This window comes from Sinocyclocheilus grahami, unplaced genomic scaffold (genome assembly GCF_001515645.1).
Source record: "Sinocyclocheilus grahami isolate Dianchi unplaced genomic scaffold, SAMN03320097.WGS_v1.1 scaffold234.1, whole genome shotgun sequence".
NCBI lineage: Eukaryota > Metazoa > Chordata > Actinopteri > Cypriniformes > Cyprinidae > Sinocyclocheilus > Sinocyclocheilus grahami.
This window is the reverse complement of record NW_015505413.1, coordinates 1,490,943-1,503,024: the sequence shown is the minus strand read 5'-3', so window position 1 is coordinate 1,503,024 and position 12,082 is coordinate 1,490,943. Positions and strand designations below refer to the sequence as shown.

The 12,082-nt window shown below is 35.5% G+C and overlaps 1 protein-coding gene across 2 annotated transcripts; it reads right to left on the bottom strand.

The window, feature by feature from the left end:
- Positions 1-7,160: 7,160 nt before the first annotated feature.
- Positions 7,161-11,475, bottom strand: LOC107597641 (VIP peptides-like). Of its 2 annotated transcripts, none has more exons than XM_016288797.1 (6): positions 11,331-11,475; positions 10,775-10,879; positions 8,755-8,859; positions 7,860-7,991; positions 7,662-7,770; positions 7,161-7,561 (listed from the first exon to the last, which is right to left on the bottom strand). In XM_016288797.1, coding segments are annotated over exons 1-6 (462 nt in total). In that variant the 5' UTR covers positions 11,333-11,475; the 3' UTR covers positions 7,161-7,552. The 2 variants fall into 2 exon arrangements, with proteins under 2 accessions (XP_016144283.1, XP_016144282.1); XM_016288796.1 differs by lacking the exons at positions 10,775-10,879; positions 11,331-11,475 and adding exons at positions 9,233-9,337; positions 9,789-9,923.
- Between the last annotated feature and the right edge of the window lie 607 nt (positions 11,476-12,082).

Below are 12,082 nucleotides of genomic sequence, written 5' to 3'. Positions count from 1 at the left end.
TGTTTCGTTGTGAAAGCGAAACTACTTTGTTTGGCCTTCCAAAAATGGACACGACTAGAAATCAGTGGTTAAGTTGTATTTACAACACTGTTCCAGAACACTTCAACCCAAATATTCAGATGTGTGCAGCACATTTTATGGAGGACTGTTTCCTGATCCTGGGAGAGTAGACTACAATGCCGGCTGTTCTGACTCACAGACTGTAAGTACGTTTTTTATATTTAAAGAGTTTTTATATTTTATATATTTAAAGAGAGTTTTTTGGGCAATGTAGAGTAGGGCTTGTTGCTTGTCATTTCTCTGATCACAAATGCAGACATGGTTTTATGTTTCCGTGGCGCGATGCAACGTGTAAAAAGACTTTGTCTTAAGTATAAGTCATTATAATCCATAATTATGTCCCCACTGGATGCAACAAATGCCTCGTTTATAATGTGTTTTAATGTTTTTGTCTCGTCGCTCCGGCCGGGACAAGGCATCACAGTATGGTAGAGGTGTAACATTTCCGTCACACGCTTGAGGTATTCAGCCAATCACAACGCACTGGATAGCTGGCCAATCACAGCACAGCTCGTTTTTCAGACCGATGAGCTTTGTAAAAATTGACGCATTTCAGAAAGGCGGGGCATAGAGGAGAAACAATAATGTACAGTATGTGGAAAATAATGTGTTTTTTTAACCTTAAACCGCATAAACACATTTCATTACACCAAATACACAAACAGCCCACTCGGTCATGGAAAACAGAGACTGATGTTGACATGTTCCACAGGCTCTGAGATTCCTGCTCACACAGGAACCTGGACCACAGCTAAGACCATGTGATGCACACACTCCCATGAAGTCAAAATGTTGTTCAAGTTTCCTGCCGTTGTTTTGGATATTGCACCCATGACATCTTGACTCTTGAGTTTTTTTTGTTTTGTTGTTGTTGTTCCTAATAAACTGTTTAACTGCACTCGCAAGTGAATCTCAAGTTATTTTATGTGATAGTTATATATATTCTAAATAAACTACAAACAAAAAACATTCTTTCTTGTAGCAATTCCCTCTCAGTCACACACCTGACTGAAAGGCTCATTATGCAGCTCATTATGCGGGCCTTTGTCTTCTCAGGTGTGAATCACAGCATTATTCATGAGCGTTCATGCCCCCTCTCATATACCTTTTCAACACAAAAAGTGTCTTAGAAAATTTAAATCAATATATTGTTTTCTGTGAATGAGTAAGATGATTTTCACATCATTTTAAAGAAAAAACTCACATATTACTCATATACTCAATCACATACATACATGCTGCTCACATATTATTGTAGCCCAGTTTGTGCTGATTACAGTGTTATTAAACTTTAGCCATTAAAATGTTTATAAGCAACTGAAAAAAGCACAAATGTCAGGGCATGTAAAAACTTCTCCAGGGCCCCAAAACACCCTCAGACCCCAGAGGGTTAAACATTGCTGTCTTGTAGTGTATCACCTTATAACACCCCTTTTCTCAGTGAAAAAATAGTAACCTAAAAAAGGTAGAAAACAACAGTGAATCTGCACACCAAACAAGTTCAAAGTCCAAGATCCGTTGATCCATGATCCAGATGTTCATAAAGTGACAGCAAAGTACAAAAGTGCACAAAAATGCCTGCATTGTAATATATATATATATATATATATAATTTTTATATATATTATTAGTCTTTCTATTTTAAAATCTCATGTTTAATTAAAAGTGTTACTTGGCATGATGAATTGTAAAATTTACTGGCAATTTGTGAATAAGCAAGAATAGTTTCCACACCAATTTTTTTTTTCAGTGTGTGCACATAACGATAACGTCTAAATTTTATGTTTTTAAGTAAAACATACAGTATAATAACATCACAATCAACCTAAATACATTAATTTATACCAACAAAATACATTTTCATGGCTTATATCGGGTACCCACTTACAGGTGGCCACTTTTTACAGTGTATGTCTTTAAGATCTCTTCTTCCCTTCAGTTTTCTTCATCAGACAGACATGTGTCCCATTCGAGCTATTCCCTCTGAAACAAGGGCCACGTGTGATGTTTATTATGAATGACTGGCATCAGTCATGTGACCGTACATCAGGGGTCTAAAGGTCGACTCCTGTCACTGCCATGGTCTTCAACCAGCACCGCCAAGCGTTCAGGACAGATGAGTCATTTCCATATCAAATGCTGATTGTCCTTCATTCTTGTGATCCACTAGCGTAAATTTCATCGCTATAGTCCTTTTCCTCCCCCATAGCATGTGTGTATTAAGCATAACATGATTTGCAGAATGTAGGGATTAATATATTGGCGGTCTTGCGTGGCTGGATAATTCTGTGAAGATTTGTTTTTGTGCACGATAACTAAAACGATTAAACCTCTCTGTTTTTCTAAGGATGCAGTGCTTTGTTCTTATAAAAATGGAGGAGAAACACAAACCGTGCTCTATTTGAACCTTGAAAATGAGCTTAGTATGCTAGCCTTCAAAAGTTTGGGGTCAGTAAGATTTTGATTTTATTATTTTATTTGGAATTTCTGTTCATCAAAGTATCCCGGGGAAAAAAAGTTCATAGTTTCCACATAAAAACAAAGAAGCGGCACAACTGTTTTCAAAAGTATTGGTAAAAATGTTTCTTGAGCAGCAAATCAGCATATCAGAGTGACACTGAAGACTGGAGTACTGCTGCTGAAAATTCAGCTTTGCATCACAGCAATAAATTACATTTTAAAATATATTCAAATAGAAACCAGAAATTTTAAATTTTAATAATATTTTACAATTTTCAATGATTTGTCTGTATTTTTGATCAAATAAATGCAGGCTTGGTGAGCAGAAGAGACTTGATTGAACCATGGAGTATGAACATATATACTGTATGTGACCCTGGACCACAAAACCAGTCATAAGAGTCAATTTTTTTAAATTGAGATTTATACATTATACAATAAATAAGCTTTCCATTGATGTATGGTTTGTTAGGATATACCAATATTTGGCCGAGATACAACTATTTGAAAATCTGGAATCTGAGGGTGCAAAAAAATCTAAATATTGAGAAAATCGTCTTTAAAGTTGTCCACATGAAGTTCTTAGCAATGCATATTACTAATCAAAAATTACGTTTTGATATATTCACTGTAGGACATTTACAAAATATCTTCATGGAACATGATCTTTACTTAATGTCCTAATGATTTTTTGGCATAAAAGAAAAAAATATAATTTTGACCCATACAATGTATTGTTGGCTATTGCTACAAATATATAACCGTGCTACTTATGACTGGTTTTGTGCTCCAGGGTCACACATATGGTCTCAACAAAATGTCACCTATATATTTATATCTCTATATTTATTGGAAATGATACTGTAGTATACTACCATGCTATTCTTTGAATTCTCAGAGCACCAAAACTGACTACAAATGTGTACGGGACCGAGGGGGCATGTGGAAAGAGTGCAATGCACAAACACACACGCTCACTAATGCTCAAAGCAAGTGGTTCCTGGCCAGCCATTTCTATGTTGAATCACTTTAAGTGGTAATGCAGCCATTATCAGAGCGGAGCTGGTCAGTGTAGAATCTATCCATCTATTTTTACCTGCTGTGGTCAGCAGGCCCATTTAGCCATCCAGTAATGAGAGCTAATGAGCTGCTCCTCTCCACACGGCCCCCGGACAAATCACATAGCATCTGATTTGCACCACAACAATTCAATAGCCGAAGATTAAGCCTGGTCACCAGAGACTGAATCTTTATATCATACCTGCTGATCTATGGAATCAGATCGAGAAAAGATGAAAAGAAAAAAAAATGAATATTTGTCAATAAGTCTGATCATCGTATTTAGCAGTGTTAACCCCGTAAAGCCTACTGTATCATATTTGATGCATGAATTTCTAAGGCCTCTAAATTACCAACACGATCAAAACTTTGCTGAAGACCTGTTGCACACAATCTTCTACATGCCTTCTGTTGTCTGATTGATAGTTCAGACTTTTTTTTATAAGACCTTTAGTATAATTGTCCAAAAGTCCACCGCCATGTGGTTCACATGTCTTTTTGCTGTGAAATCTTTATTGATTTTTATAAAGTGAATTTTTATATTGTTAGAAATATTTCAAGATGAACATTTACTGGACTGAAGAAACTTAGGTTTATTTAATTATCCATACTTGTTTAAATTTTTTTATTTTTTTTAGAAAATCTAAATATGATCAGGCTTTTGAGAAATGTTTATGTGTTCATCTCTCAATCCAACCTGGTCTCATGGCAAAAACGTACCCGGGGGCATTGCGTTATTTGTTTTGAAGCTACAGAGCTTCGTTCATAAAACTAAGCATTTAAATATAGTTTTATTAAGACATATTATTATACAGTCATTTCAGAATTTCACCTTCATTTTTGGCCATATAAAATCAGCATCTGCATCAGATTGCATATTTTTGCTCAATTTGGGCCTCTGAATAAATGTTTTTTCCACCTTGAATAGGAGATCCATATTCTGCACTATATGAGCTGTAAATGCCTGTTGCATCGCATGTTATACAAGACATAAAACACATTTTATGCATTTTGTCTAAATAAATAAATAAATAAAAAAGATTTTTCTGACGATTGTTTCTTATGTAAGATTTAGAAAAGTCATGTTTCTTAAAATAATGTAATTATGAACATGGATAAATGAAGACTCATTGTTAGCACTATATATAGGCAATACATGGCACATTATGCAAATACAAGTTTTGGTGCATGAGGGATTTTTGATTAGTCATCTCAGCTTTTGCATCTCCTCCTACTTAGTGCTGTAATGATATAAATCCAACGTGACAAATTAAGAGCACACAAAAAATATTCAGTGCATATTTTCTCTGATTGTTTGTTATTGTTCCATTCAGCTTGATTTCTATCATTTCCAGGCAGATGGGATGTGCAGCTGCCACAACGATTACAAACGACAAGCTAAAACGACACATGCATTAAAAGAAGCACAGCCACAGAAAAACACGTAACAGCCTCTTCAGTTACCTCAGCCAAGTAGAGCACTTCAACACGAACAAGCAGCCAAACCAATCAAAAGAACAGGCAGTCACTGACCATAACCTATGTTCTTAAGCTTCAAACATCCTATTAGGAGTCAACGATTTGACCTAACTCCATTCATCTCCAAAAAACCCCCCAATATTGGTAAGTCAGTAGTTCAGATTTTTACTTGCCTTGTAAACACTTTCACTGTTCTAAATACAATGAATGAATAAATAAATAAATAAATAAAAGAAAAAACCGATTTTTATATTTTTTAATTTTTATGTTTTTCATTTAAAATTATGATTTATATCATTATCAAAAAATAACTTAATAATTAAAAAATATGTATTTATTTGTTTTTGTTTAATTAAAATTGTTTTCTTACAAGCAATCATTTATTAGATATTTATAATGAATCATTTACAAAAAATATTTCTTACAAAAATAAACAAATGATCTTTATTTGTTTTAATATTTTTCTTTTAAAAGTACGCTTTACAACCAAAAATTATTTACCTACGTCATTTTAAAATGTAGTTGTTTTTTAAAAGTTGTTTTACAACCAACCATTTATTAGATGTTTCTAATAATTTTAAAAATAAATATATATTTTAAATTGTATATATATTTTAAAGATTTTTTTTATTTAAAATTGTGCTTAACATCTTTACAAAAATAATGTACCTAAAAATATTAAATTGTTTTTTAAATGTTTTTATTAAAATATTTTTAACAACCCCTCAGCTTTTTATGATAAAAAAAAAAATAATTAAAAAAAAAATATATATATATATATTGTAAAAAGGTTTGTATTTTCAATAATAACTAGAAAACATATATTTTTACATTATAATGCAACCATATAAAAGCTATAAATAGCTTGCAGTTTATCATGCATATGATAAACAAACATAATATTTAGTGACAACACAACATTGCTGACTGATCAGCAGACTGGCATGGACCATCCTTATTTTTGAGCCTTGACCGCTCAGAAGTCTCTTTAAGATATTTATATCAGTTATAGTTTAATTGGTACAAAACAAACTATTTTTCCAGGCCAAAGGATGACTCAAAATAAATGTCATTTGACAGACAAGCCTAATTTTGGCAACCAGAGTCCCATCTTAGTGCATGTTGTCTTATATAACGCCTTCTCTGGCATTCCATATCCACTTGACATTTATGATTCAAATTTCCAGAGCTGCCTTCAACGCGTTGTAGACACTCTTAGTCACAGGCCGGCTAATACTAATGACCGTTTCCTTCAGAAGTTCTCAAAATAAGGCGAAATGAGACCTTCAACTGGAATTGCAGGAATGAGTGACGTGTTTTCAATGTTGTTTGATTTGGTGGAATCATTTTAACGTACGGACAAGGAGAGCGGCCAGACCCTTCTGTATACGTCTGCCTTCATATTGCATCATAACTGCATCATACCGTGACACTCGTACATCATTACGCCAACTGCCTGGACAATATATTTATCATATTTTTCTAAAAAAATGAGTGCTATGCAATCTTTAATGTCGCATTTGTGCATGTCTTTCTCTGCACCTGTGCAGTCCAATTTATGTGCATTTTCATGGATGAAAACAAACGGCAGTCATAAGTCAAAGAAATATAATTGAGAAAGTTTGAACATTACTCAAAATAATGGCCTATTATTCTGAACAGCCGTCACTGTGGAACCAAAGAAGACAGGCAGAAACTACAGTTTTGCGACACTGAAATCCAGCGCAGTCAAGACTTTCATGGCTCTTCAACTTTTTATTTTACTTTGAATGGCAAAAAAATAAAGATTTCCAATGCCTCCCGAGCCCAAATGATCCCTTTAGAATCAGAATTCAGACAGAAGCAACATAAATATTTTTTACAAAATAATCCATTTACAAAATGCACGGAAATAGTGTTACATCATCACCCGAGATCCAATCAGCAGTCTTCAGGTCCCTAAGAAGACAGGCAGAAACTACAGTTTTGCGACACTGAAATCCAGCGCAGTCAAGACTTTCATGGCACTTCAACTTTTTATTTTACTTTGAATGGCAAAAAAATAAAGATTTCCAATGCCTCCCGAGCCCAAATGATCCCTTTAGAATCAGAATTCAGACAGAAGCAACATAAATATTTTTGACAAAATAATCCATTTACAAAATGCACGGAAATAGTGTTACATCATCACTCGAGATCCAATCAGCAGTCTTCAGGTCCGAATATGCGCTTCTCTTATTGTACCAGACCGGGGCTTGTTTCAATGCATTTATTGATCTACAATTTACAGGAAACATGTCAAAGCAAACCGGTTTCCAAGGCCAAAGCACACTATGTACATCTTCAAGCTGACATCTCTCATCCAAGTTTATTTTCTATGTACAGTGCAAACATTTACGTCATTTTTCTTTTTCAACACGTTGTTTTAGTAGTACGCTGATATCCTATACTAGACTGTGTAAATGGAAAACCTATGATGGTCTTGGAGAGCAGTTTTCTTGCCTTCAAACCGACCTCAGAGAGCCTAGAAAAGATAAAAGATCAGCATTTAAATGAGCTTGATTTACCAGGTTGCAAGCACTTTTATTAGCACAAAACCTTATGCATGTCTCCATCTAACGTACCAATGGTATATGATTCAGAAGTCGGTCTACGGTGACGTCATCGTAGCTCTCCCGATACGTGGTCTCCCCTCCAGTCGATTCCTCCTGCATGCTGGGTGGGTCTTCTTGACTGAAGAGATCAGTAGATATGTTTAACATCTTTGTTTCTGAGCATTTCCACAAAACCTTGGAAAGAACCAATGTGCTGGCGCTTTATACCTTCTCTTGCCTGTGAGAACGGAGTTGAGATATTTCTTCACCGCCATCTGTTTGCGAAAGCGGCTATAGTTGTCTGTGAATATTGCGTCTGAATGACGCTTCATCGGCGCCTGGTCTTCCATCAAATCATCACTAGAATTGCATAAAGAAATAAATCAGACATGCATTATGTTTTACATTCATGCATTTAGCAGACACTTTTAATCAGAGCTTGTAATGGTTATCTACTTGGGAAACAGATGAATTTAACTTGGTGTAATTGGATTTATGTTTTGGTCATCTTTCAATATAATTACAGATTTTAGATGCAAAGGATGCACAATGCAAAGAAGGCACGATATTCAACGATAATTCAAACGGTCATTTCATTCTGATATTTGATATCACCAATACATTTCACATTTACTTCTATTCATTTAGCAGACAATTCATTATGGGATTATACGATTATATAGTTCTATGTCCATTTTGAGAATTTGTGTATGGATAAATATATAAACCATTGTAGAAATATGTTCAGAATTCTGGACTTGCAGATTTACTTTATATACTGCAATCCAGTATTACAGGCGCAGTATGATGCCACTTTCTTTGCATCTAAAATCTGTGATTATATCGAACGATTACCAAAACATAAATCCAATTACACCAAATTCAATTGATCAGTCTCCATAGAATCTCTGATCTTAAACTAGTCTGAGGTAGTTTTCTGGTTTCAGCTCGCCTTCAAGTTGGTTTTCACTGTTCAGGTCTGGTTTAATGGTTTTAGAAGGGTTTTGGGAGACCAGCTGAACACCGCCTGGGTGATCAGTGAAGAACAGCAAACCTTAAGCTGGTTTCAGCAGGGCTATGGATCCCTGCCAGAATGCATCTGCATTAAAAAAGATCCATGTACCTGACCCGCTTTCCGATCAATGACTCCAGGTACCGTCTGGCAGATAACTGTCCTAGAAGTTTACTGTATCCGCTTGTGAAGAGCCCGTCTGCGTGTCTCGTCTCTCTGCACACAGACACAGAAGCAACTGCAATAAGTAACTTTACTCCAAATCAGTCACTCCGATTTAGCCTACTCTAATCCAGTGTGAATGACACAGTATACTTCAGTTGCTCATATAATTCATTTGATTTCTTGTAAAGCTGCTTGGTTTAATTATATAAATGCGTTAAAGCTTTTGTTGCAATGTCTATACTCTCTTTCACACACAATGCAAACCAACGATTAAGCATTTGGAGGTCGTTAAAACACTTGGGCTAATTCTACACTGCGTATTACAACGCGCGCGCATATTCCGATAGAGAAAATGCTTGAAAACATCATAAAATAGTTAGGAATGAAGTTTTATTCATGTGCTTTAATAGAGCTGAATTCTTACCTCATGGAGGCGAAGGGTAAACTTAAGGTCCGGACATATAAAACACTGGAGAGAGTTATGAAGAGCAAAAGCTGAGAGCCGTTCCTCACGAGCATTGCTTTACACCTGTGCAAACATGAATACACGGTGTTATTTCACACTGAATAAAACACCAAATGCAATTGCATTTTAAAACTTTAATACAATATCAAAGACACTTGAATGCATGCAAAATTAAGTTAAAATATGCAATCTGCTTTCGCTGTGTGTATAAATTGATTCTTTAGGCTATGGAAGATATTTCTATTTTATTAAAGTTTTAGCTTTGATTAAAACAATTTAAAATTAGAATGATCGTTCATGCAAAATGGTGTTTTATTGTAAAAACATACGTATAAAAATACTATAATAAATATTGTTTCATTGCGAACATCAATTAATGTAGGCTAAATGATGTGCAAGACTATATGTTGCGAATGTAAAATAAAACTAGTCTAAATGAATGCAACATGCATGTAAAGTAAAAAGGTGACTGTGGTAAATGTTCAACTGAGTAAATCAAATCAAAGGAACTTACATGTGCTATAGAGATGTGATGCGCGCGCTGATCGGGGTCCTGAAATACCTCCAGTCAAACCTCCCAAAGTGACCAGGTGCTTTTTTAAGTTCCTTTGCGCGGTCTTGTGTCTCTTTGAATAGTCTCACCCCTCGCCTCGTTTTATATGTCTGAATACTTTCCGTCAGACAGGAAGACGATCAGATTTGATTTGCGTTAATACGTCACGAAGAAAGTCCCACTGGGATGGATGTGTTCGTCATTGGTCTGCAGGCGCACTTCACACACACACACACACACACACACACACACACACACACACACACACTGGTGAAATTAAGTTTGTGATTGCTCCGAATGTTTTGTGTCATTCCTGGTGATTCATTCTTTGGATATTTGTTTGCATGGATGCACTTTTTGGTCAAAGAAGAGATCGAGCTGAAACACCACATGAAATAATAAACCCAGCATGACATCCCAAGTCAAAAAACACTACGAAAATGCAAAAAGGCATGTGCACAGAATTCCTGTTGGAATTTGTATTAAGTTGTTCAGGGCTGCCGTTCCCAAAAGCGTTAATACTTTCTTATGATACTTTTGGGAAACAGCCCTGTTTGAATGCACTGCCAGAAGTGAGTGAACTATGATGGATTGGTTTTGTCTTGCAACATTTGCGTGTGTTCAGAAGAGCAGGAATATAGTTCTATCCTACACAATTATTTACTAACATAGGTTATTCGTCCAATTCAATGCATTATTTTTTTGTTAAATAAACAAAATCACTGGTAAATAAAACACACCTTAGTATCGATATTTATCGTTTGAGTATCAGTATCGCATCAGTATCGATATATCGGATCGATCCGCCCATCTCTAGCGCGCACCGCTCTAATGGAGCGAACAACGCGCGCGCATATTCCAATATAGCAAATGATTTAAAACATCACAAAAGAGTTAGGAATGAAGTTGTATTCACGTAGCCTAGTTTAAGAAGATAGAGTTCTTACCTCATGGAGGCGAAGGGTAAACTTAAGGTCCGGACATATAAAACACTGGAGAGAGTTATGAAGAGCAAAAGCTGAGAGCCGTTCCTCACGAGCATTGCTTTACACCTGTGCAAACATGAATACACGGTGTTATTTCACACTGAATAAAACACCAAATGCAATTGCATTTTAAAACTTTAATACAATATCAAAGACACTTGAATGCATGCAAAATTAAGTTAAAATATGCAATCTGCTTTCGCTGTGTGTATAAATTGATTCTTTAGGCTATGGAAGATATTTCTATTTTATTAAAGTTTTAGCTTTGATTAAAACAATTTAAAATTAGAATGATCGTTCATGCAAAATGGTGTTTTATTGTAAAAACATACGTATAAAAATACTATAATAAATATTGTTTCATTGCGAACATCAATTAATGTAGGCTAAATGATGTGCAAGACTATATGTTGCGAATGTAAAATAAAACTAGTCTAAATGAATGCAACATGCATGTAAAGTAAAAAGGTGACTGTGGTAAATGTTCAACTGAGTAAATCAAATCAAAGGAACTTACATGTGCTATAGAGATGTGATGCGCGCGCTGATCGGGGTCCTGAAATACCTCCAGTCAAACCTCCCAAAGTGACCAGGTGTTTTCTTTTTAAGTTCCTTTGCGCGGTCTTCTGTCTCTTTGAATAGTCTCACCCCTCGCCTCGTTTTATATGTCTGAATACTTTCCGTCAGACAGGAAGACGATCAGATTTGATTTGCGTTAATACGTCACGAAGAAAGTCCCACTGGGATGGATGTGTTCGTCATTGGTCTGCAGGCGCACTTCACACACACACACACACACACACACACACACACACACACACACACACTGGTGAAATTAAGTTTGTGATTGCTCCGAATGTTTTGTGTCATTCCTGGTGATTCATTCTTTGGATATTTGTTTGCATGGATGCACTTTTTGGTCAAAGAAGAGATCGAGCTGAAACACCACATGAAATAATAAACCCAGCATGACATCCCAAGTCAAAAAACACTACGAAAATGCAAAAAGGCATGTGCACAGAATTCCTGTTGGAATTTGTATTAAAATTGGGAACTGATCTAAAAATAAAAAAAAAACATCTTAAAAGGGAATATTATAGAATTCTATAAAATATTTCAGGACACATTTCTCAGTAGGTTTACAGTTTTTCTCAATTGCTTTGGCACATTTTTCGAAACAATCTTAACATTCTCTAAACTGCGAGTGCAAATGTCACAACTGTGTGCTGGAACTTCAGAACTTTATTGCATGTCTGCAAAATGTAGTTA